Source organism: Ambystoma mexicanum, chromosome 11, assembly GCF_040938575.1.
Source record: "Ambystoma mexicanum isolate Mex_15411 chromosome 11, UKY_AmexF1_1, whole genome shotgun sequence".
NCBI lineage: Eukaryota > Metazoa > Chordata > Amphibia > Caudata > Ambystomatidae > Ambystoma > Ambystoma mexicanum.
This window is the reverse complement of record NC_090934.1, coordinates 451265308-451292008: the sequence shown is the minus strand read 5'-3', so window position 1 is coordinate 451292008 and position 26701 is coordinate 451265308. Positions and strand designations below refer to the sequence as shown.

The window sequence follows — 26701 nt, the reverse complement described above, 5'->3', positions numbered from 1 at the left end:
TTTAGAGAATCGCCAAACCAAAACATTCTCACAATTACTAATATCACTAATATTGAAAGTTGTCTTTTGGATATGTGCAGGCAAACAAGTTTTTGTCCTTAAGCAAACAATACAAATGTTAAAAAGTTCCTCTTTAAAAGTTGGAAACCCTGTTACACATGTCTAGCCTTCTGTTAACTAATTATTCAAACTTCTGAAAATGTGAAACATTACAGGTGATATGGTTTGAATGCTCAAGCAGACAGAGGACCTGAGGAAGAGAGCTTGATGACATCCTACCGAGGGCCTTGTGTTTTCTTTTTCCACAAACAAACATTTAATAATACCAGAACATAGAAAACACTTCTCCCATTTAGTGTGTGAACAGGGACACCTGCACTGGCACTAGAAATGTGTTTTTGTATTTTCAGCGCATGCAAATCTACTTCACTAGAAATAGAAACACATATTTGATATTGCTATCACTACTTGTACGTGCTATTATAAGAAACCTTTGAGTTTTATCATAGACATGGCATGCTTGACACCTGGCCCCAAGCACGAGATTCGGAGTAACAGAATGGGGGGGGGGCATGACCACAGTGCTTCTGGCGATGTGGAGCAGTGGCTGGGGTGTTCCAGAGGATGAGGATGTTTTGGGGTGCATATGGTTAAGAATGAGGTACAGGGTTGAAGGCCATCCCCGTAATTACTTGAAAATATTCATCGGGCACGCAGGGGCGGTTTAGCATTTTCAACATTTTTCACACTTCTTACTAGCTTTATACCATTAAAACAAACCCCAATTGTTTAAATGTCATTGCAAACGGAGCCTTCAAATCAGAATAGGAGTGAAGATATGTTCAAGTTCAATACAATTAGCATTGTTATTGAAAAGTTGTAGAAATTAATTTCACATTACTTCCTATCGAAAGAAAACCCTCACCATTCTCCAAGAAAGATCCTGCTCACAGGAGTCACATTTTCAGGGATTACCCAGATCTCTTCAATTGTATTCTTTTATGTGGGTTATTTAACCCATTATTATTACTGTGCAATAGGAATCAGTTATTACATGTAGACAGATCAATTGATTGGGCATACGCTTAGGACCAAACCAAAGTGCATTGAAGTTGATGGTACTATAAGTCTAATCAGCCTTCTTCTTTGGCTCACTTTTATCTCTCTCTCATCACGTTATGTCTCTCTTTTTCCATTCCCTTGTTTACTCACTTAATCACTCCTTATCTCACTCCATTTGAGACGGAAATTACAGAGACAGCTACTTCTGAACCTAAACTGGCAAAGTGATCTGGGCCATTGAGCAGAACCAGGTTGATGAAGGCCTGCACCCCTTGTGCCTCTCCATTGCATTCCCAATCTCAAAAGTATACATTTTCCCTTTCAGCCGTTCCCTGGATTACACTTTCTGATGCCACTGGATACATTTTCCCAGCCAACTACCGAATTTTGTACCCGAACAACAATGGCTCACTCTGGATGATCCGAGTGCCATCAAATAAGGTGAGCAGCCACTCCTCCATCCAGAATAACTCTGGCGCTGTGATCGAATCTTAGTGTCTGACAAAGATTCCTCAAGGAAGGGCTAGCAGATTTGTGACTACTCAAACTGAATTATGATTTTGTTTTAAAATTATTGCAATTTCTCTGATGTATCTATTGAATTGAGAACGTTGCAAAGGATTGGGCAAACATAGGCAGTGCAACATTTATCCGTACTGAAGAGTGAATAAATAGGTTTTTGAGCCACATTGTCTCACTGCTTTTCAATCTTTACATGTCTGCCCTTCCAAATACTGTGGTGGGTCTGAAAATCAGTTTCCCCTAAGTCTAGCCATCGCTATATTGCTGTATTGCTCTGTGTGGCAGAACATCTTTGCTTGGTCTTCCCGTTAGACTGTTAATTGACTTTGCATTTATTATTCGTAGAGAACATATTTTTGGCTTTTGTATAGCACACACCTTCCTCACAAGCATTTCAGTTTGTTTGTTTGTTTGTTTATTTTATTTATATAGCGCTCCGGACCCGGGAGTAAAAGGGCGCTTAGGACAGGTTACAAGGCACAGTACATAGTAATTTGCAGTAGTACATTAGCAATGTTATGTACAGTGTATACAGACAGTCGTAGTTAGTGCTTACAGTAATGGCATAGGTGAGGCATGTACAATATATACAGATTGTAGCTAGGTCTAGCTTAAGGTTGATTTTTTTGTCAGTAGCCACCCAATGACAAGTTTCCTGAATAACTGGAAGGATTTGGACGATTTGATGTTCAAGGGCAGGCCGGTTTCATGGTGAATTTGTTAGTAAGGTAGGGAGTGGCTAAGTGGTTGAGGGCTTTGTAAGTGAGGCAGAGAGTTTTTAAATCGATTTTTTGTTGAATGGAGAGCCATATGCATGTGATTCTGGTGGTGGATATATGCTCCCGCCTAGGAATGTTTAGTGCAGCTCGTAGCTCATTGTTTTGGAGAACCTTGGCACCTAGGTAGAGGCTGTTGCAATAGTCTAGCTTAGATTGTATGAGAGCTCTAGCTAGCGTGAGGCAGCTATTAGTGGATAGAAAGGGTCTGCAGGCTCTAATTAATTTCCCTGTGTAAGCGGTAGCTGAGGCGGTCGAGTTGACTTGTTTGGTGAGATTAATATTGGCATCGAGATAAAAGCCGAGGGTTTTCACATTTTTAGCGACAGTGATAGTGTTGCCATCGATGATGATGTTGGAGTAGTCGGGGCTCAGTTTTTGTAGGTTATTAGGTGATCCAACAAGGAGCAGTTCAGTCTTCTCGTCATTCAGGCAGAGGCCATGTGTGGCCATCCAAGCCTGAATGACGGAGAAGATTTAGTTGATCCTAGTGACATCAGCATTGTAGTTGCCAGAGATGGTGATGAGTATCTGGGTGTCATCCGCGTAGTTTGTGTAGGTGACACCCAGACGGTCCAGTTTGTCAAAGAGAGGCTTTGTAAAGATATTGTATAGAGTGGGGGAAACACATGAGCCTTGTGGGAGACCGCAGGTGATGGGGATGGGGTCTGCTGCTGCCACGGAGGAAAAAACCCTCATGGTTCTGTTGGCCAAGAAGGACTGTATCCACGTGACAGCAGAGGAGGAGAAATGGGCAGCAGAGGAGAGGTGGTTACAGAGTATTTTATGGTCGACCAGGTCGAAGGCTGCTGAGAGGTCTAGGAGAAGTAGAATGGCAGCCTTACCCTTATCTTTAATGTCATCAATCTGACTTTTGAGGTCAACAAGGGCGGTTTCTGTTCCATGTTGAGGTCGAAAGCCAGATTGACACAATCCTAGTAATTGGTTGGACTCTAAGTAATCCTGAATTTGCAGGTAAGCAACTCTGTCAAGGATTTTTAGCAGGAAGGGAACAGTGGTGATAGGCCTGTAATTAGTAGGAATGGCTGGGTCAAGGGGCTGTTTTTAGAAGAGGGAGGACCCATGATTGTTTCAAATTGTTGGGTACTGAGTTGGTGGAGAATGATAGATTTATTAGCTTGTAGATGAATGGGGAGAGGTCTCTTGCTGCATCTTTGATAACATTTGCAGTTTGACGGTTTGAGGGAAGTTATGATTTTTTGTACTTCTGGTATAGTGACCTTTTTGAATGTGAAGCCGGGGTTGGTGTTAGGGGTAGTGGGTAAGCTAGGGTTAGGGGAGTTACTACTGGATAGTTGTAGTCTTTTGTTCTCAGTTTTCGTTTGCAGGCCAGTGATTTTATTAGCAAGGGCTTCTTGGATGCTCGTGCACCATGGTTGGTCTTTCACGGGCATGTCCGTCGGTGGGTTAGGGTTTTCTAACTCCTTCAGGATGGTAAAGAGTTCTTTAGCACTGGAGCCTGCATTATTTATTCTTACATTGTAGGCTTCCTTCTTAGTGCAGATTATTTATTTTTTATAAAGGGAGGAGGCATTTGTAAGATTGATTTTATTTTCCACTGATGGAGTCGTTTTCCATAGGGTTTCCATCTTGGTTTTCTTATTTCTGAGTATTTTGAGTTCAGGTGTGTACCAGAAGTTAAGATGGGCTCTGGGTTTACCTATACATAATTTTAGTGGGCAACGGCGTCAATGGCTTTGGTCATGGCGTCATTGTAGGTGTCTACTTGTAAGTTAAGGTCCGAAGTGTCGGGGATCGTATTTAGGATGGGGGAGAACCAGTGGAGTGAGGGCTCCGCGGTAATGTTACACTTTTTTCTGGTCAGACATGCTGGTGCAGGGGGGCACTGTTTGTGGTTCGGGTTGTTAATGCTAATGTCAAATGATAAGAGGAGATGGTCAGTCCATACAAAAGGTTGGGGGTCTTTGCAGATGATGTTGCAGTTGTGGGCAGTGAGCCAGTCTATAGTTCTGCCTTTCTGATGGGTAGGTAGAGTGTTAAGTTGAGTGTAGTTGTGTTCAGAGAGGGCGTTAGCAAGGGAGGATGCAGGAATGTCGTGAGGATCATTATATCCCAGGTTAAAGTCGCCTAGAATAATATTTTGTGAAAGAGGTTTGGATTTCTCTACTATGAGGGAGGTAATGTCTTCCTCGAAGGTACCTTTGGGACCTGGGGGTCTGTATATTAGTTCCAGGGTGATAGTATTCTTAGGGGTGGTTTGTATTATAATGGAAAGGTGCTCGCTTGATTTTAGTGGAAGGGAGGTAACAGATCTAATGTCAAGCGAGGATTTGAAAATGAAAGCTACACTTCCTCCACGAGCATTAGGTCTGTCGGCCCTGAGGATGGAGTCATTGTCAGGAACCACAAGAGTTAGATAAGGACCTGCTGAGCATGAAGCCATGTTTTTGTGGTGGCAAGGAAGTCAAGATCTGCTGAGCGGATGATGTCGGCAATTTCGGTGGGGTGAGCAACAAGGGATCTGACATTAAGTAAGGCTCCTTTTAGTGACAAGGTATTCACATTGGTGTTCTTGTTGGTGGCTTTAGTCATAGGAATTGTAGGTGCTTTGCTGGGTAGAGTGTGAAGTCTGCAGCCTAGTTTTTTGTTGTGGGTGGTGAGGTTAGGGTTGGCTGTGAGGCGATGTTCTGGTACTTTGGGGGAGTTCTGGTTGATGTCGGTGTAGACATCTTTAGTAAGGTCAAGGGGGTTGGGTGGAAGGTTGTCTGAAGTGACGCTAATTTTAGCGGTGTGGTATGAAGGGGCACTGTGGGAGAATGGAGGCAAGGTGGGCAGGAAGGGTGTGGGGCAGGGGATGGGGTTGTGTCTAGGGCAGCCGAGCTTGGCTAGACCATTACTGAGCAGGATGTAGCGGTTTCTACTGCATGGCGTGAAGTTGGGCATGACACAGAAGGGGAACATGATGAGGATGAGCCAGGCGGGCATAGTTGAGAGGCAATGTTAGTTGGGTCATGAAGCTAAGGGGGTGCTAAATGCTGTTGGCTGGGTTCATGCATGTAAGCACCATGGTCAGTTACAGGCGATTCGGCATATACGTGTACAGCTTAGTCTATGTTTTTAACAGGGTGGACAGATTAAGTTATACTAGTGCTCTAACAAGTAACTACTTCTGGTGTACAAGTGGCATGCACAGATAGGCAGGTTTCATTTTGTTAAAGCAGTGCAAGAAGTAGGCTGAAATCATTTTAGCTAGTATGGTGCAGTAACAGGCTAGTATACATTTGCAAAATACAACCCTCTAGATTCGAATTTGGTACACTCTTGCAAAAAAGCTTATCGCTAGAACATTCTCAAAGCTGGCTAAATTCGTTTCAATGCAGGCAGGTTGAAAGAGAAAGACATTCATGGGTACTAGGCCTAAGTAGTGCAACCATCTAGATTCGAATTTGGTACAGTCTGTCAAAAAAGCTTATCGCTAGAACCTTCTCAAAGCTAGCTAAATTCGTTTTCAATGCAGGCAGGTTGAAAGAGAAAGACATTCATGGGTACTAGGCCTATGTAGTGCAACCATCTAGATTCGAATTTGGTACAGTCTGCCAAAAAAGCTTATCGCTAGAACCTTCTCAAAGCTAGCTAAATTCGTTTTCAATGCAGGCAGGTTGAAAGAGAAAGACATTCATGGGTACTACGCCTAAGTAATGCAAGCATATGGATCAAGGTAGCATGAGCATATGATGAAATTAGCATAGGCGCCAGGTACGTGGCGATAGACACGGGGCAATTCCCTCAACGATTACAATCGCGACTTAGTGTGCAGGAATAGTGCAGTGTGCATGATGGGGCAGGGCCGGTCGTGGTGCACACAGCATTTCTCAGAAAAATGTACCTTATGAAGTGGACAGGTAGGGACAGGTCAGAGACCTTAGTGCAGGCCTTGGTGCTGTGGCCGGCTATGCCTCCCGGCTTGCCGATAGGCTGCTTATTAAGGTGGATGGGCCAATAGGCAGGTCTCAGGCTCGGATGTGCCTGTTCCAGGAAGTAGGCAGGTCCATTAGAATCGGTCGGCCATCTTGGAATGGTGGCCGCGGATCGTAGTAGAATGCTGTAATCACACACACGGCAAGGTGATTACACACGATTGCGGGCTTTGAAACAGCTGATTGCTTAATGTTGCAGGCAGAATATTCGTGCGCGATCGAGGGGGCGCTTTCACATGGAATTCTGCAGATTGCAGAGTGAGTGGGAGAAGAGCTCAGGGCCCTACCTCAGATATGGGCGAAGCACCTGCCAATTCTGCACCCGCTTCACTCCCCCCCCCCTCACGGTGCTGTAATTAATGAAGGACAAACAATACAGGTGTACACAATTAGGATACATTGCAGAAATGAAGGTACATAATATAGACAACATTTACAACCTCAAGGTCCATCATAATGTGAAATAAGCATAGCACACAAGCGGCTCCAAAATTAAAAGGGAGGTACAAGATAAGAGACATAGAGCCTCATCGCGAGTTGGGCGGTAGCCCTTAAATGTGGAGGTAATGTTATTAACGCCGTATTTAAGGGCTGGCCCTATCACGAGTCTGGCTTATTTACCCCAGCTCTGAGCTGGGTGTAAATTTGCCATAGAAATGCCCATTTCCGGTGCAATTCCTGCCAGCGGTATTACCATGCGGTAAATCTCCTTAAAAATTCCCCATTTCATTCCTATAGACCCAATGGGGGATGGGGATTAACAGTTAGCGCCCAACCCGTGATCTAATACTGCCAGACCGATGGGCGCTAACACTAATATAGTTGGGATCAGGCCCATACAATGGGCTGAAGTAAGTGAATAGTGATAAAGACAGCATCAATAAAACTGAAGAGAGTCAATATGCTTCAATAAATAGAGAGAATGAAAACGAGGACTGAGGGCGGAGACAATGTGTCAAGGTCTAGGAGGGAGATAGCTGGATAAGAGAGCAGGGGAACAATGGGAAGGGAAGGGAATGGGAATTTCCAATAAAGGAGAGTGGCATGACCTATAGAGTGTATTCTGAATGATGAATATGTAGGGGATAGGTTAGGTGCAGGTTGTGCTCATTAAGCCTTTCTGTGGTGTCAAATATATCCGTATGTGATGATAAATAGGTTGACTTGTGCTTACTCTGTTAATTGATGATTGTATGCTGAAGAAAAAATTGCTCACGTCAGGACGGGAATATGGTTTCAAGCAACAAATTTGAATATTCATAAAAATGAGGTTAGACAGCGGATAAGAGGTTTGTGCCTAACATATGACACCACAATGCACTTAATAGTGCTGAAGCTTGGCATATTTTCAGCTAATTATAAATCTCTACATAATTTTACATTTTTACATTTTAGATGTTTTCAGAAGGTGACCTTTTCGTTTCTGGTTTACCAGGGAGCGGGAGAGAGGGCAGGTTCACAGAACATTTTCCTCAATTGAACATTGAGCTCAATGGGGCCAATTCACAAAACACATTTGGCATCGATTTGGTGAGGTACAAAGCAACATTTGCATTGTACAGTTGCAATTCCCTGCATGCAATTCTCCTGATTCCCAGAAGGCACTTGCGTGCAGTGGGAGAGGTTGGTTGCATGTGCCAGGCACCATCAGCTAGACACCTTCATGCATGTTCAGTGAGTGTATTTTCAGTGAGGGACTTGGAATGAGCCATGCTTGCAAATGCACATTGACACTTTCCCCCCTGTTTCAGGTGCAGCAATGCAAAAACAATGTGTCAGTTGCAACGCATATATTAAGAGACTGGTTGGGCACCATACTCAACAAACTGCAGTGAAAACGCCCTCGGCACCAGGACATGAACCTATCAGAATATGATGAACCCTGGGATCCCCCCACCCCCCAAGTTCTGTTGGGTCAAACAGACCCTCTGAACAATATTTTAAGAATTATTTTTGGTATTGAATTAAGAGAATTATTTGTGAAGATAGAAGCTCACAAAGAAATGGAGGATGCCATTGCCATCCTTCATTTAATGTGGTTTGGGAACCAACCAGACGGCCAAACCGGATGCCATTTGAGCTGTTTGCCCGACTTAACCAGTTGAGAGTACTTCAGTAGTATTCACTGGTGATACAGGTATCTCACCATATTACATATTTGATGATTCATAAGCATGGTGCATGCTGACACAGATTCAGCCCTGATGATGGACATTGTCAGAAATGCACTGGTAGGCTGTGTTTTCAATCTGTGTCCTTGCTGTGCTTTTGAATTAAATGATTGAATCATCATGGGTATTATGTGGGATTTATTCTTTTTGACTAAATGTTCACAAATAATTCTCTTAATGCAATACCAGGAACAATTCTTAAAATATTGTTTAAGGGATCTGGTTGATCCATTGGTGAGCACACGGTACTAGGGGACGATCTCCAGGTTCATCATTTTCAGTGGAGACTCAGCCATCATCCGCTTTCCCCTTCAGCTGACCTACTCTGGGGTAGAACATGCTCTATGAAGAACAGCCGGATGGCCTGCTGCATCTCTGAGCCCATCCCTTTGTGAAGCATGGATGCCGGTGCACAGCCCTTTGCGTGAAAACGCAGCAAGCAGACCGTTCCAGTGTTTTTAGGCTATTATGTCTACAATTAAGAATTATTCATTGAAAATATTTTTTATAAACTGATTATGAAATAGAGACCAACTGTAATCATTGTTAAAGACATAGGGCCTCATTACACGGATGGCGGTAAGGGTTTACCGGTACCAGTATTTTACCGGTAAATCCTTACCGACTTACTACGAGGTCCCTTTGCGGGTTGGGGAATTTGACGCCTGCTTTTTGCAGGCGGTAAAAACCAACCCGCAAATGGACCAGGGAGCTAATTACGGGACCGCAATTAGCGCCTTCCCCATTCCCATAGAGCCCTATGGGGAAACAATGGGAATGGGGAAGGGCAATGGTGGAAGGGGGAATTACCGCCCCGCCAACCTTGGAATAGGGTGGTAATTCCCCTTTCCACCCAGGCGGTGCCGGTATTTTACCGGCATGACCATGGCTCTAATAGCGCCATGGTTCACCGCCATCCGTGTAATGAGGCCCATAGTAAACTGTTGCGAAAAAGTAATATCAGATTGATTTACTTACAGATTTACTACATATATGCTTAATTCCTGATCCCTACTTTGTAAAACTACAAAGTTTCATGACTGTGTTATCAATTTGCACCAAGACCAATGTTTTCTTTCTTACTCCAACTTTTCAATGGGTTGCATCTGCAACGAATCAAATTTGCTGGCAAACTTTATTGCAGCAATTCATTTGAATTAAACTGAAGCCAGAAATGCCTGCAGTAAATTATACCAGTAGCTGTGAAGCACCCAATGTTTTGTGTATTTTGAAATCTTCCCAAAACATGCATCTATAGGGCTGGACTTTCACTTTAGGCACAAATGTAGATGTTTACTTATACACATGTATGTCATATGGGGACTGATTACAAAAGCGTTTTTCAATGGGAACATCGCACTGAAAAAACGCTTTGTAAATCAGGCCCAAGTTTGGGTACACAAAAGATATTTTTGTCGCCCACACTGCCACTCCTTGGACCTCATTACGAGTATGGGGGTGCAGGAAAAAACAGTGGTAATGCAGCAGCAATCCTGTTACCACTGCATTACCAGATCTCCGTTCAACAACTTTGGTGGTTAGGTGGAAGTTTTTCCTCCTGCAAAATGCTGGAGGTAAATCCTCCACCGAACCACCAAAAATAGCAAAAACCAGGAAAGTACTGCCATCAGAAATTCGGCCAAAATCTCCATGGAGTCCTATAGACTCCAGAAATGGGGACTTACACTCTGGGAACAAGTCGCAGTGACAGTAATTCTGTACAGCGGTATTTTGTCAGATTTACCACTGAAATACTGCCAAACTTGGAACAAGTCCCAATGTCTTCTACCGCCTTCACCAATGTAGAAAAAAATCTGAAATTACCTATAATCTTCTTGGCACAATATTGTGAGCAACGCAAAGGGAGGGTAGTTGATGGTTCCTAATCAGACACATTTGATTCTACATTTGCTAGCTATGGCTAACACTATTCACAATGAGTGGTTTGGTTTGTTGTGAGAAATGAGCAGGTCACTGTATGCAAAAAGGTGACCACCATTTTTCTTGGGCACTTTGCTCCAGCACTGATCAAAGGTGCCCGACTTTAATGTATTAAAGGGTCTGAGACACCCACATGGGTGTTTCAAGCACTTTACACAATTAGAGGCATGCTTTTAGAGGGTCTAGGATCATGAAATATCAAACAAAGAAAACATTGTTTCTTATCCTGTTTTAGAGATACAACTGCTAGCTGGACAGCAGTGATTCTTTCGGCTGCCCCCCTGGTTAAAAACGAGTGCAGAGAAGGGTAAAAAAAAGAGTGCTTTGCATCAAGCATCCCCTCTGTGCCTCTTCCAAATGCTTTCTATTGTTATGCATTTTAAAGTGCAGTCTGTTTGTGAATCATAGAAACGTCCCCTTATACCACATGGGTTGTATGCATTCCAATAGACTGGATTAATCGGAATGCGTGCATCTGTGATGTGCACATTCAGAAGACATTTGTGAATGTTCACATCATTTCATACTCAATTGAAGACAGTGGCACAGTGCATTCCTTTGTTTGTGTCACAAAAACAACTTCCTAAAGGAATTTATCTGCAAATTAAATGCTGTGAAGATATACATTGACAGGGTAATTCATAGAATCTCGCAGAAAAGTGTCGCAAGCGGTTGGCGCAGAGTGTCCGCGTGCGATTGACTGCGCCAGGCACGTGCGATAAAACCGATTTCCGCGCACAGCGTATTCATGGATTTTAGGCTTCCAACCCAGCCGTGGCGCAGAGAATCGCAGCGACCCTGCAGCAGCGCCAGTAACGCCCCCAAGAACGCCCTCGCGCAAGGAAAAGCCATCAAAATCGCTAAATCATCGCAAAGGGCTGCGCTAACCCTGGACCAGTTCACCGGGCTGGCAAACAGCAAACGCCAATCGGGGAACGTGCATTGCAGGGGTGCGTGGGAAGTTCCACACGCGACTGGCCCCGTGCGAGCAGGTTACGTGTATTACATGGGTGCGGGGGAAGTTCCACACGCGATTCCATCAGGGTACGTGTATTTCAGGGGTGCGCGGGAAGTCACACACCCGAATGGGCCAGTGCGAGCAGGGTACGTGTATTCCATGGGTGCGCGGGAAGTTCCACACGCGATTTCATCAGGGTATGTGTATTTCAGGGGTGCGCGGGAATTTCCACACGCGATTGGGCCCGTGCGAGCAGGGTACGCGTATCTCAGGGGTGCGCGGGAAGTTCCACACGCAATTTCATCAGGGTACGTGTATTTCAGGGGTGCGCGGGAAGTCCCACATGCGATTGGCCCAGTGCAAGCAGGGTACGTGTATTTCAGGGTGCGCGGGAAGTTCCACACGCGATAGTCCCAGTGCGAGCAGGGTACGTGTATTTCAGGGGTGCGCGGGAAGTTCCACACGCGATTGTCCCAGTGCGAGCAGGGTACGTGTATTTCAGGGGTGCGCGGGAAGTTGCACACGCGATTTCATCAGGGAATGTGTATTTCAGGGGTTCTGGGGAGTACTACACGTGAATTGGCCGTGTGGGTCCTCCCAGGTGTACGCTCCACAACCTCCACGGCCCCTGCAGGCAGCCCACACCACGGGGGACTACCCTGCACCCCTGCTCATGTCCCGTAGGCAGCCTATCCACCATGGGCATGCCCCCCAGCCAACCCACATGTCACCTTGCACTACTGATCAACAATGCATGTCTCCCACCACCCCCACCCCCCAGCCACCAGGGGCAGCCTCCAGCAGGCCCCCACTCATGTCCCCCTGCACCCCCACCCCCCAGCATCCAGGGTCACCCTCCACCAGGCCCCCACTCATGTCTCCCACTACCCCCACCCCCCAGCAGTGCAGGGGAAGCCTCCACCAGGCCCCCACTCATGTCTCCCACCACCCCCATCCCCCTGCCACCATGGCCACCCTCCACCAGGCCCCCACTCATGTCTCCCACCACCCCCACCCCCCTGCCACCATGGGCAGCCCCCACCAAGCCCCCACTCATGTCTCCCACCACCCCCACCCCCCTGCCACCATGGCCACCCTCCACCAGGCCCCCACTCATGTCCCCCTGCACCCCCACCCCCCAGCATCCAGGGTCACCCTCCACCAGGCCCCCACTCATGTCTCCCACCACCCCCACCCCCCAGCATCCAGGGTCACCCTCCACCAGGCCCCCACTCATATCTCCCACCACCCCCACCCCCCAGCCACCAGGGGCAGCCTCCAGCAGGCCCCCACTCATGTCCCCCTGCACCCCCACCCCCCAGCATCCAGGGTCACCTTCCACCAGGCCCCCACACATGTCTCCCACCACCCCCACCCCCCAGCAGTGCAGGGGCAGCCTCCACCAGGCCCCCACTCATGTCTCCCACCACCCCCACCCCCCAGCAGTGCAGGGGCAGCCTCCAGCAGGCCCCCACTCATGTCTCCCACCACCCCCACCCCCCAGCAGTGCAGGGGCAGCCTCCACCAGTCCCCCACTCATGTCTCCCACCACCCCCAAACCCCAGCAGTGCAGGGGCAGCCTCCAGCAGGCCCCCACTCATGTCTCCCACCACCCCCACCCCCCTGCCACCATGGCCACCCTCCATCAGGCCCCCACTCATGTGTCCCACCACCCCCACCCCCAGCCACCAGGGGCAGCCTCCAACAGGCCCCCACTCATGTCTCCCACCACCCCCACCCCCCTGCCACCATGGCCACCCTCCACCAGGCCCCCACTCATGTCTCCCACCACCCCCACCCCCCAGCCACCAGGGGCAGCCTCCAGCAGGCCCCCACTCATGTCTCCCACCACCCCCACCCCCCTGCCACCATGGCCACCCTCCACCAGGCCCCCACTCATGTCTCCCACCACCCCCACCCCCCTGCCACCATGGGCAGCCCCCACCAGGCACCCACTCATGTCTCCCACCACCCCCACCCCCCTGCCACCATGGCCACCCTCCACCAGGCCCCCACTCATGTCCCCCTGCACCCCCACCCCCCAGCATCCAGGGTCACCCTCCACCAGGCCCCCACTCATGTCTCCCACCACCCCCACCCCCCAGCATCCAGGGTCACCTTCCACCAGGCCCCCACTCATGTCTCCCACCACCCCCACCCCCCAGCCACCAGGGGCAGCCTCCAGCAGGCCCCCACTCATGTCCCCCTGCACCCCCACCCCCCAGCATCCAGGGTCACCCTCCACCAGGCCCCCACTCATGTCTCCCACCACCCCCACCCCCCAGCCACCAGGGGCAGCTTCCAGCAGGCCCCCACTCATGTCTCCCACCACCCCCACCCCCCTGCCACCATGGCCACCCTCCACCAGGCCCCCACTCATGTCTCCCACCACCCCCACCCCCCAGCCACCAGGGGCAGCCTCCAGCAGGCCCTCACTCATGTCTCCCACCACCCCACCCCCCTGCCACCATGGCCACCCTCCACCAGGCCCCCACTCATGTCTCCCACCACCCCCATCCCCCAGCAGTGCAGGGGCAGCCTCCACCAGGCCCCCACTCATGTCTCCCACCACCCCCACCCCCCTGCCACCATGGCCACCCTCCACCAGGCCCCCACTCATGTCTCCCACCACCCACACCCCCCTGCCACCATGGGCAGCCCCCACCAGGCCCCCACTCATGTCTCCCACCACCCCCACCCCCCTGCCACCATGGCCACCCTCCACCAGGCCCCCACTCATTTCCCCCTGCACCCCCACCCCCCAGCATCCAGGGTCACCCTCCACCAGGCCCCCACTCATGTCTCCCACCACCCCCACCCCCCAGCATCCAGGGTCACCTTCCACCAGGCCCCCACTCATGTCTCCCACCACCCCCACCCCCCAGCCACCAGGGGCAGCCTCCAGCAGGCCCCCACTCATGTCCCCCTGCACCCCCACCCCCCAGCATCCAGGGTCACCCTCCACCAGGCCCCCACTCATGTCTCCCACCACCCCCACCCCCCAGCAGTGCAGGGGCAGCCTCCACCAGGCCCCCACTCATGTCTCCCACCACCCCCACCCCCCAGCAGTGCAGGGGCAGCCTCCACCAGGCCCCCACTCATGTCTCCCACCACCCCCACCCCCCTGCCACCATGGCCACCCTCCACCAGGCCCCCACTCATGTCCCCCTGCACCCCCACCCCCCAGCATCCAGGGTCACCCTCCACCAGGCCCCCACTCATGTCTCCCACCACCCCCACCCCCCAGCAGTGCAGGGTCACCCTCCACCAGGCCCCCACTCATGTCTCCCACCACCCCCACCCCCCAGCAGTGCAGGGGCAGCCTCCACCAGGCCCCCACTCATGTCTCCCACCACCCCCACCCCCAGCAGTGCAGGGGCAGCCTCCACCAGGCCCCCACTCATGTCCCCCTGCACCCCCACCCCCCAGCATCCAGGATCACCCTCCACCAGGCCCCCACTCATGTCTCCCACCACCCCCACCCCCCAGCATCCAGGGTCACCCTCCACCAGGCCCCCACTCATGTCTCCCACCACCCCCACCCCCCAGCCACCAGGGGCAGCCTCCAGCAGGCCCCCACTCATGTCCCCCTGCACCCCCAACCCCCAGCATCCAGGGTCACCCTCCACCAGGCCCCCACTCATGTCTCCCACCACCCCCACCCCCCAGCAGTGCAGGGGCAGCCTCCACCAGGCCCCCACTCATGTCTCCCACCACCCCCACCCCCCAGCAGTGCAGGGGCAGCCTCCACCAGGCCCCCACTCATGTCTCCCACCACCCCCACCCCCCTGCCACCATGGCCACCCTCCACCAGGCCCCCACTCATGTCCCCCTGCACCCCCACCCCCCAGCATCCAGGGTCACCCTCCACCAGGCCCCCACTCATGTCTCCCACCACCCCCACCCCCCAGCAGTGCAGGGTCACCCTCCACCAGGCCCCCACTCATGTCTCCCACCACCCCCACCCCCCAGCAGTGCAGGGGCAGCCTCCACCAGGCCCCCACTCATGTCTCCCACCACCCCCACCCCCAGCAGTGCAGGGGCAGCCTCCACCAGGCCCCCACTCATGTCCCCCTGCACCCCCACCCCCCAGCATCCAGGATCACCCTCCACCAGGCCCCCACTCATGTCTCCCACCACCCCCACCCCCCAGCATCCAGGGTCACCCTCCACCAGGCCCCCACTCATGTCTCCCACCACCCCCACCCCCCAGCCACCAGGGGCAGCCTCCAGCAGGCCCCCACTCATGTCCCCCTGCACCCCCACCCCCCAGCATCCAGGGTCACCCTCCACCAGGCCCCCACTCATGTCTCCCACCACCCCCACCCCCCAGCAGTGCAGGGGCAGCCTCCACCAGGCCCCCACTCATGTCTCCCACCACCCCCACCCCCCAGCAGTGCAGGGGCAGCCTCCACCAGGCCCCCACTCATGTCTCCCACCACCCCCACCCCCCTGCCACCATGGCCACCCTCCACCAGGCCCCCACTCATGTCCCCCTGCACCCCCACCCCCCAGCATCCAGGGTCACCCTCCACCAGGCCCCCACTCATGTCTCCCACCACCCCCACCCCCCAGCAGTGCAGGGTCACCCTCCACCAGGCCCCCACTCATGTCTCCCACCACCCCCACCCCCCAGCAGTGCTGGGTCACCCTCCACCAGGCCCCCACTCATGTCTCCCACCACCCCCACCCCCCAGCAGTGCAGGGGCAGCCTCCACCAGGCCCCCACTCATGTCTCCCACCACCCCCACCCCCCAGCAGTGCAGGGGCAGCCTCCACCAGGCCCCCACTCATGTCCCCCTGCACCCCCACCCCCCAGCATCCAGGGTCACCCTCCACCAGGCCCCCACTCATGTCTCCCACCACCCCCCAGCATCCAGGGTCACCCTCCACCAGGCCCCCACTCATGTCTCCCACCACCCCCACCCCCCAGCCACCAGGGGCAGCCTCCAGCTGGCCCCCACTCATGTCCCCCTGCACCCCCACCCCCCAGCATCCAGGGGCAGCCTCCAGCAGGCCCCCACTCATGTCCCCCTGCACCCCCACCCCCAGCATCCAGGGTCACCCTCCACCAGGCCCCCACTCATGTCTCCCACCACCCCCACCCTCCAGCAGTGCAGGGGCAGCCTCCACCAGGCCCCCACTCATGTCTCCCACCACCCCCACCCCCCTGCCACCATGGGCAGCCCCCACCAGGCCCCCACTCATGTCTCCCACCACCCCCACCCCCTGCCACCATGGCCACCCTCCACCAGGCCCCCACTCATGTCCCCCTGCACCCCCACCCCCCAGCAGTGCAGGGGCAGCCCCCACCAGGTCCTCACAATCCCCAATCATGTGCGTAATGGTCAGCCTCCACAGCCAAAAAGCCCTACCAAGTAACCCATTCACCCACATGGAAATGGAAATCACATGTTACACCCCCAATGTTCATGAAGCTAATGAACCCATGTCCGTCACACACAATGGTTGCAATTGAATGGGAAAACACCCAACATGACATGCATAAAACCAATGAGATGATACCACACAGTGAAGTATGGAAACAAAATTGTATTGAAAAAAATAAAGAATGCTAAAGAAAGAAAACAAACTACAATGTGAATGAGAAAAAAAAGCTGCATGTCCGTATAAAAACACAAAACTGCAAATCAGAATTCAAAAAAAATGTGTCCAAAGTCAAATGTAAAAAAATCGTCATGCAATAAATAACTATGTGAAAAAATACCAAGGGTCCATGAGCCCAACTGAACAAAGGAAACCTACTAAAAAACCTACCTAAAAATTCAACTATATACAAAAAGTGGAGCAGTGTCCGTCGACTCCAAATCATAATAAGAAAGAAAGGAAACCTAAAACTAAAGAACTATATACAAAGGCGGCGGGCAAGTCCAGCGGCTCACTCCGTGCTGTCCCGGGCCAGGGCATCATCGAACTCCTGTTCGATGTCCTGGAGGCGGTCCAGTTCCATGGCCCCGAGGGTCCGCAGGGACGACGTCGTGTCCTCCTCCAACCCCCTGCGGATTGCCTCGAGGCACTCGGCCCGCCTCAGGGCCCTCCGCATGGAGTTCTCCGCCCTGACCATTGTGAGCCGCGCCTCTTCGGCCCGCCGCCGCTCCGCACCTATGGCGTGGCCCAACCGCTGCCACACGGAAGACACTCTCTGTCCTGGGTCCCCCTGCCCTCCGGCCGATGCCTGCCCCTCCGATTTCGAAAGCCCCGAGCCTTCATCTCTCCCACCATGTTGCTGCTGCTGCTGCTCTGCCTCTGCCCGTGCACTGCCTCCTGCTGCCTGCACATCCTCCGCCGGCTGGGGTGCAGTTGTTGATGTGGCCACCCCTGCTGGACCTCCGACTCCCGACTGTGGCAGGGATGCCTCCTCCACCAGCCTGGCCGAACCGTCAGAGGGAGCTCCACAGGGCACCCAGGTGACTGATGGGTGGGAAGATGGCACAGAGGACGACTGGCGCGTAGGGGGTCCAGTTGAGGAGGGGGTCGGAGCAAGCCCCATCAGACAGCGGAATCCGGCCTGGGTGACCTGTCCCAGCAGGCTGACGTGGTCAACGAGCCATTCGAGATGACGTGCAGTCTCTCCATGAAAAGACTGCAGGTCACCTCGCATGGCCCGTTGACGCAACGCCACACCAGCCAGGACAGGCTCAACCCGGACCTGGATGGCCACGTCCGCAGGCAGAGGAAGGCCAGTTGACGTCAGCTCATCCCCTGCCTGAAAACGGGTCTGGACGTAGGCATCCCTGCTGGTGCAAGATGATGCAGGGACAGGATCGGGGACAGGATTGCACACAGGCACCTCCGCGGCGGCCTGTGCTGCCTCCTGTCCCTGGTCCTGCACTGCACCACTAGCACCAGTGGGATCCCCACCTCCAGACCCCGTCTCTGGTGCTTGCACGGCCTCCTGCTCCACCAAACCCCCCACCAACCTGGATGACTCTGTGCCATCTTCCCCTGTTGGACCCTGTGGGGTCCCAGCTGCCCCTTCTGCTGCCGAGGAGTCCAACTGCAACCTCCGCCTCTTGGACCTCCCCCCGGCAGCTGCGCACTGGGACGCGGCACCGGACTCCTCACTCCCCGACGAGATGACCACACGGGAGGGGAGCCGGGCCTTGCGTCTCCGGCTGGCGGTCGGATCCCCGCCGCTGTGCTCCACAGCACCTTCTCCGCCCTCTTCATCAGTTGACGCTGCAGACAGGGAGAAACAAAACACAGGCATCAGGGCACTGTACAATGGACACATACACACATGACAGTTGCACATGAGTGGCATTGTCAAACCTCAGACATGGCATCACAATCCCCAACACACATGTCATTGCAACTCGCACACATGAGCCATACCACAGCCATATCGCAACTGCCACCACCATCCCTACACATACAACAGCATCAGCAGCCAAAGGGGAGCCAGACATCACATGCAACTCAGGAAGTGCACCACACATGTACACACACCACCACACTTGCATGCATGTCTACACCTCTGCCAAGTGTCGCACTGTTCAGACGGGCATCCATGTCACATCTGCCAATCAGGCTTCCACATACCGCTGTCACATGCATCCATGTTGCATCACTGTAGCACCCTTGTCAAATACACACACATGCACATGTACACAGTGCACATACATGCAGCCGAAAAAAACATACATGCCTGACATCACGGACATGTCTACTTACATACACATACATCCAAACATGTGTGCACGCACAACTGCATTAGCCATGCAAGCCCACACACACAAGCACCATCCATGTCTCACACATTACAGCCCTCGCATGTGTCAGCCCCACGGCCCTGTACACCCCCACCCATACTCGACCCCATACAAACAGATGTGCAACCTGCACAATACCGAATAATCACCACACGCACTGCTCACAATCAGGATGCATGTACACTCACCGCTCGACTCCAGACTGGTCTGCTTCTCTAGGACCTGGACGTGGAGCGCTGGGGATATGCGTTCCAGGACCCCCATCTGTTCTTCCGACAAGTGGCCCCGGCGCCCCTTGGCATCCGCTGCCTTCAAGAGGCGCCGGGTCTTGTTCTGGGTCCTGGACCTGAAGTCCTCCCAGCGCTTCCTGACATGTTGTAAGTCCCGGACTGCCACCCCCTCCGTGTTGATGGCAGTCACGATGTCAGTCCAGATCCGAGTCCGTCCTTCCTTGTCGGCGCGTGAACTTCCGAAGAGGGCATCATACTGCCCCAGGACTTGCTCCACCAGGACACCAACTTCGGTGGCACTGAAGCTGGTGCCCCTCTGCCTCTCTGGCCGGGGGTTGTCAGTGGTCACAGATGGTGTTTGCCCCGACATGACAACCCCAGAGGCAGGAGTGGGTGGGCAACTGGGTCCTGGGGCTGGGCTGTGGAGCGATGGAATTCCAGTCGGGAGTCTTCGGTTCCAGCAGGGGTGGTCACAGCAACAGCACCCCTGGCTGATGTGCAGGCAGCAAATGGCAGTGCACGTGGGCAGCAGGCAGTCAGGCAGCAGCAGATGGCAGGTGGGAGCGTGCTCGGGGCTCTGGGGGGCAGTAGTTCGGCCTTCTGGGCAGGAGCGTGGTCTTCCGTGTGCTTACGTGTGGCCAGCTTGGTACGGAGTGATTTGGCACGTGAAAATCCTGCACGTCAGCGTGAAAATCGAGGAAAGGGCCTTAGCGCGTAAGCGCGTCAGCACGCATACGCGAATCTATTGGACCAAAGGCCCTCAGCGCGTAAGCGCGTCTGTGACGTGACCCGCACGGGTGTTTCCCACACAGCACGTGATGACAGAGCACACGTGGAAAGACTGCACGTCAGAGTGTCAACGCGTGTGATTGGTGGAAATGGCCCTACACGCAGAAGTGACAAAGCGTGTAATTGGTGGAAATGGCCCTACACGCAGAAGTGACAAAGCGTGTAATTGGTGGAAATGGCCCTACACGCAGAAGTGACAAAGCGTGTAATTGGTGGAAATGGCCCTAGCGCGTACACGCCGCGTAAGTGACGCTGGACGTGTGGGCCTGTATAAAAGGTACGCGTAGAACACCATTTCCTTGTACGTGCTTTTCGTGGAGAGCGAGTGGGTGAATTCTGTACTTCTTGTCGTTTCACACGCGATTTACTTCACGGCGTTTCAAGTTCGTATTCCCTGTTACCTCTGACAGCTTTTTCTTTTTTTTCTCTTTTACTGGTTTACCTGGGCCTGTTCCCTCAAACAGTGTTCCCTTCTACTGTTGTCCTGTCTCCTCAGACAGCGTACAAATCTTCTTTTGGCGGGGGTGTTTCCAACCAAACGCGCTCCTTTTTCACGCTCTTTTACCTGGCAGACGGTGAGTCACGCACGTATCTAACATCTGTGCTTGCCCCATGTGTAGCCTACCCCTTCATAGGTCATTCTAGGCTGCGTGTGACACGCATACGTTCATTCTTGTGTTACTGGGTGCCACAGCGTAGTGCAGGTTTTTCTTTCTGCACACGTGGTCTAGGAGGGGTTGCGTGCACGTCATCTCCCTCTTTTGGGGCTCCTGTGCGTAGCGTGACCCGTCATCTTTCCCCAGGGGTTACATTCAGCCTTGCTAGAGCACTAGGGTACAATTACCATCTGGTACCCTACCCCTTTGACCCCCAATTGCCCAGGAAAATAGTTTACAGCCACTCCCATACGCACATTAACATCAGTGCCATGGCTGAGAGGCGAGGATTCCGTAAGGGAGGCAAAGGTGGAAGAGCCACAAGTGGTGGCCGTGGTGGATCCGGTAGGGGACGTGGTCGTTACTTGCAGGGTGAGCCTGTCCCCCCATGTGTGGAGGACCAGTCAAGGGCACCCATAATCCCCCCCCCCCTCCCGTTGAGGCTGATGTGGCTGACACCATCCATGCTCAGCCCTTGTTGGACCAGCCCATTGTGGCACCAGACCTGGCTGACTCCATGGCTGACTTCCAGGTCAGCAGGCCTATGACACGTGCGCTGGTGCACATTGATGTCACCATGCCACGTGCATCTGGGGCAGCAAGGTCATCTGCTGCACCAAGTAGGCAGGGCGGAGAGGCTGCAGGGGCAGCTGCGGCTCCATCCACCCCAGCACTCACACACCCAGCCCGGACAGTGTCGGTCCTAGTCCATGCTGCTGACATTCCCCCTGACACCATCACACTAGAGCCAATGCCTGCACCAACTCCCATGCTGAGTGTGCAATCCCACACTCCTGATACAGAGTCCACCAGGGCTCCTGCCCCTAGTGTCCAGAGCGGCGCAGGACACTCAGGACCACCACCACCTTCCAAGCGGAAGAGGAAGAGTGCTCGTCCGGCACAGGCTGATGCCCCAGACACGGCTACACAGTCCGGCCCGTCCAGGAAGCCCAGCTTCACGGATGACGAACTGAATGCACTTGTCGAGTATGTGTCCGCACATGACAACGAGATGGTCATTGTTGCAGGATCCAAGACCACACCTGCACAACGCCAGGCACACTGGCAGACCGTTGCGGACATCGTAAGTGCCCTTGGAATCGTGAGGCGCACAGCCAATGATTGCTATAAGCGCTGGAATGACCTAAAGCGCAGGGCAAAGAGAAGGCTGGCCTCAAGTCATGCCGCAACTCTAGTGACTGGAGGTGGGTCTCCAGTAGAAGACATGGAACTCACTCCACATGAGTCAGTCGCTGGGACCTACGTCACGGAGGAACAGATCCAAGGCGTGGGAGATTTGGCTGATTACGAGGCATTGTCCGGTGAGTGCACATGCATGTGTGTGTCATCCATGTGCATGGTGTGTGTGAGGGCTTCTGTTTGTGTGCCAGGTGAGAGTGTGTGCGCCTGAGTCGTATGGGTCAGCCATGTGCTTCATGCAATACATCCTGCGCAGCTGCATTTGGCCAGAGCAGTATCCCTCCTGCCAACAGTAGGCATCTAGCCCAACTGCACGCCAGTTGCCCTTGAAGTGTCACCTTGCCACAACATTGTTGCTTAATTTTTCACTGTTCATTTAGTCAGATTGTTTGCATTCCACCGCTTTTACTAGGCATGTCGCAGTCCTCTAGTCACATGTCTGACATGGCTATGGTAAAGTGGAGTGACTTTGTTACCTGGATATCATTTGTTCAAACATGTCCCTGTGCAATTGGACCATTTCGGACTGGCAGCTCCAGGTGAAGAATCTGACCTGTTTGAATTAGAAAAGCTATTACATGCGGGAACTGGACTGAATGAATAGGTGCTGCCCTCCTCTACATCTTCACTCAATAGCAATGGTACATGCCATCTGTGTGATGGCATGTGTGTTTCACCTGGCAATCACAGGCCAATGTGTGATGCCACTGCCAGGCAGCATGCAGAAAATGTGTTCATCTTCCATCTTAGTGTCATCAGTGTGTGCCATTTGCCTGCCCTTCATACGAAGTGAGGGTGCATGATTGGGAGGGTTTTAGTCATGTGGGACATGTGTCAAACAAGTATTGGTTCTCTTGCTTCTCAGCCCTCATTGTGTGCCATGGTGCTAATGCCTGTTTCCATTTCTTTGTTTTTATGTCTTTGCAGGGGAAGACGCACCTGATACTGCTGGGGTTGTGGAGATGGTGCAGACCCAGGAGGGGTCCGAGGGCCGACCAACCACCAGTGAGGGACGTGGTGTGGTGGTGGGTGAGAACCCACAAGTGCTGCAGGTCGTGCTCTCAAGGGGTGTCTCTGGCTGCACCTCCCCGAGCTGTACTCAGGTGTTGATTCGGATGAGACCTACGTGCCGTCGCAGGTGAGTGTTCCAGGGAGGGATTCTGTTCTGTCCCACCCACCTGCACCAGGGTCAGAACCCTCAATGGGGATGTCAGTGTTGGCAGCTACGCCTTTGGTGGTTACGGATGCAGGGTCACACTCCGCGACATCTGATCCTGTTCCTGGGCCAGCAGATCAGAGGGGGAATGCAGTCCTGCAACCTCAGGCAGTGCCGGCACAGCAAGGCGCAGTTCGCCTTGCCCCAGACAGGTGTGGTGCCCGCCGACGTGGTGGCCGTACGCCACCTGGCAATACCGCATGGGAGCAATCCATTTACGGTATGGCAACCCAACAGGCAGCATCATCCGAGATGATGGCTCAGGCCATGGATAGGGTGGCCACTTCCATTGTCCCCCCTGAAAGGCTGATGGAGCGACTAGAGCAGGCAACCGACTCCATCTGCCAGTCACACAGGGAGGACATGTTGGGGTCCAACAGGGACAGGCGGGCGGCACTGGCGACTCTGCAGGAGGCCATCTCCATTGAGTCCCAGGGCCACAGGGAAGCCCTGAGGCAGGAGCTCCTTCACCTCAGGACGACTCTTGTTGAGCTTGAGGCTTCAACGCACCAAAGGACAGAACAGCAGCTGGAGCGTCTCACCCGTACGCTCTCAGCTGAGATGCAGGCAACGAGGGCGGAGGTCCGGGCATCCCGTGAGTTGTTGCATGTGGACCTCCGCACACTCATCCTCCAGAACCAGACCTACCACACCCGCATGCTTGCAGCCATGGAGGAGCAGACTAGGGCCTTGCGTGGGCTGCCTCCCATAGTGCAACCACCTCCGGATGCAGCTGCACAGGGTGATAATAGCGACAGCAGTGATACTCCCACAATAGGGTAGCCGTGTGGGCCATGAGCCCATGGAGGTGTTTTATTTTCCCAGGATCCACGCAGGTGGGTTCTGGTGTGCATCCTGTCCTCGGACCTCCTGGGTGGCCTCCCCAACCCCCCCCCCGAGCCCATCAATGGCCATTTTTGATTTATTTTTATTTTTATTTTTATTTTTATTTATTTTATTCCCAATTTTTTTGGGACGATTTGTTGGCTTCCGTGGTTCCTGTGTTTGCATACGCTGCATTGTGGCTGGGCACATGCAGGCTTGTATTGTATTTGGTTCAGATGCTTGGGTTTGAGTCACACACACCCCTCCTGCTTCCCGTTTCCATGGGCTTGCAAAGGGTGTGCCCAAGTGACAGTGAATTACACAGTGACGTTGGACTCCCATGAGCTGTGTGGGCAGTCTGTAGTCAATACTGTGTATACATTCCTAGTGCATATTGCTGTTGTGTTGTACACTGCATGTTGCATTGATGTGTAACTCATCTTCTGTGTCTACCTCCCAATTTGCAGGTCCCTTCCTCATGTCTACACAAGGACCTCTAGTCTGGAGATGGGGTACATGTTGGCAGCAGTGCACCTACAACTCTACATGGTGCCAACACTGCACAGTTGGTAGTGGTGGGAGTGCAGGCATTTCCAGGTGGTGAGACTACTAATATTTTACATTTGTGATGTCATGTTAATGGTAGTACGTGCTCAAGTTTGTTGTTGGTCCGGCATTACTGTGAGCATTTCAGGTGTTGCAAGTTTCTAATAGGGACACTGTACATTGTGACACTAGTGTCATGTTGTGGGGATTACTTTGTTTACCTGCAAATAGCATGACATGGCACGGTGTGTCGTGTGGCGGTGCTGGGGTTGGGTTGGCTGACATGGCACTGTCCTCTTGTTGCATTTTGCAAGTGGGTATTCATTTTAGCTGCTTGAATGTGTAACTTCACAAAACTGCATTGGTGGTGTCTGTGTGGGTAGGGATGCACACATTGTGACACTTCCAGGTGAACAATCTCAGGCTGATATGGTTTTGACGGTTCATTCTCCAGACATTCAGGATCAGTGTCAGGTTGAGTCATCATTGATTGTCAGATGGAATGTGCCAGGGCAGTGTGCACTCCACAGGGGTGTGATTTCTATGTGAAGTAATTAGCCACTAGCTGTGTACGGGTTGCCTCCCCCCGTGCCCTTTCCCCTCCCATGCGCAGCGGCTGTGCATGTGGTTGGGGATGTGGTGCCACCACCATGTCCACGGCCTGGCCCCGGCGTGTTGCAACGTTGTGCAGGACACATGCTGCCACTATGATCCTGCACACTACTGGGGGAGCGTACAACAGCTGCCCGCCAGAACGGTCAAGGGAGCGAAAGCGTGACTTCAGCACTCCGAATGTGCGCTCCACTATGCCCCGGGTTGTAATGTGGGCTGCGTTATATCTTACCTGGGGTGGCGTGGTGGGGTTCCGAATTGGCGTCATCATGTGGGGGCTGAGAGGGTAGGCACTGTCCCCTGTGGAGGTGGTGATTGGTATCATTGGTGGGGTTGTGACCTTGCTCAGTATCTGACATGCATGCATGTGCAGTGGCATTCATACTCACCAAGCAGCCATGTATCGCCATGCCGCCCAGCTTCTAGGTCCCGGCTTAGGGTGGACATTCGGTAAATGAAGCTGTCGTGGGTTGACCCGGGATAGTTGGCATATACTGAGGTGATGATTCCCTTGGCATTACATACTACCTGCACATTGATGGAATGCCAGTGCTTGCGGTTCCTATAGATATGCTCAGATGCCCTGGGGGGACGTAGAGCCACATGGGTGCAGTCGATGGCACCTAGCACTTTGGGGAATCGTGCCACAGCGTAAAAATCCAGGGCGGCAGCATGCCTTTCTGCAGGGGTTCTGGTCAGGTATATGTGCCTGCGGACTGATGGGCGTGCAGTGATGATGTTCAAGACCTGGTGTAGGCAGCGTGACTGGGTGATACACCACCCACAATGGCACTTGTCCGCTGAAATGATCCAGTGGCTAAGAAGTGCAGTACATTGAGGACCTTCTCCAGGGGGCTGAGTGCTTGGGAGCACAGGGTGGGTGATGTGAGGTCATCCTCCCACTCACTCACCAGGTCCAGTATGATGTGTGGTGGAAACCTGTACCTCCCATGCACCTGGTCATCAGGTATCCCGAAAAGGCTGGTTCTGGGTGGGAATATTCTGGCCCTGACTAACCTCCTCCTCCTCCTTTGGTAGGCCACGCCCACTGCTGCTAGGAACGGTATGTTCATCCTGGGTCTGAGCTAGTTATTTTGTTAGCGCGCAAATCAATGCGTTGCGCGTGTTGTAGGCGAGCGTGTGTCCCGCGCACCCCTGAAATCCAGTACCCAGTCCAATAGCGTGTGGAAATTTCCGCGCACCCCGGGATACAGGTGCCCTGACGTACTTGCGTGTGTAAGTGTCCGCGCACCCCTGATATACACGTACATAGGCCAATCGCGTGTACGCGCACTTTTGTCCTATTACACGCGATGACACACTGACGAGCTGTCCAATGACACGCGATGAGACTCTGACCTGCTGTCCAATTACACGCGATGACACTCTGACGTGCAGTCTTTCCACGTGTGCTCTGTCATCACGTGCTGTGTGGGAAACACCCGTGCGGGTCACGTCACAGACGCGCTTACGCGCTGAGGGCCTTTAGTCCAATAGATTCGCGT

The 26701-nt window shown here is 53.1% G+C and overlaps 1 protein-coding gene across 5 annotated transcripts in view; it reads left to right on the top strand.

Annotated features, from left to right (window-relative positions):
• Positions 1 to 26701, top strand: part of LOC138503504 (embryonic protein UVS.2-like) — a 275168-nt gene that overhangs the window by 167234 nt on the left and 81233 nt on the right. For all 5 annotated transcript variants that reach the window (XM_069623289.1, XM_069623288.1, XM_069623285.1 and 2 more), the window contains one exon: positions 1388 to 1503. In XM_069623289.1, the coding sequence (XP_069479390.1) occupies positions 1388 to 1503 (116 nt within the window). The remainder of the gene's footprint in view (positions 1 to 1387; positions 1504 to 26701) is intronic.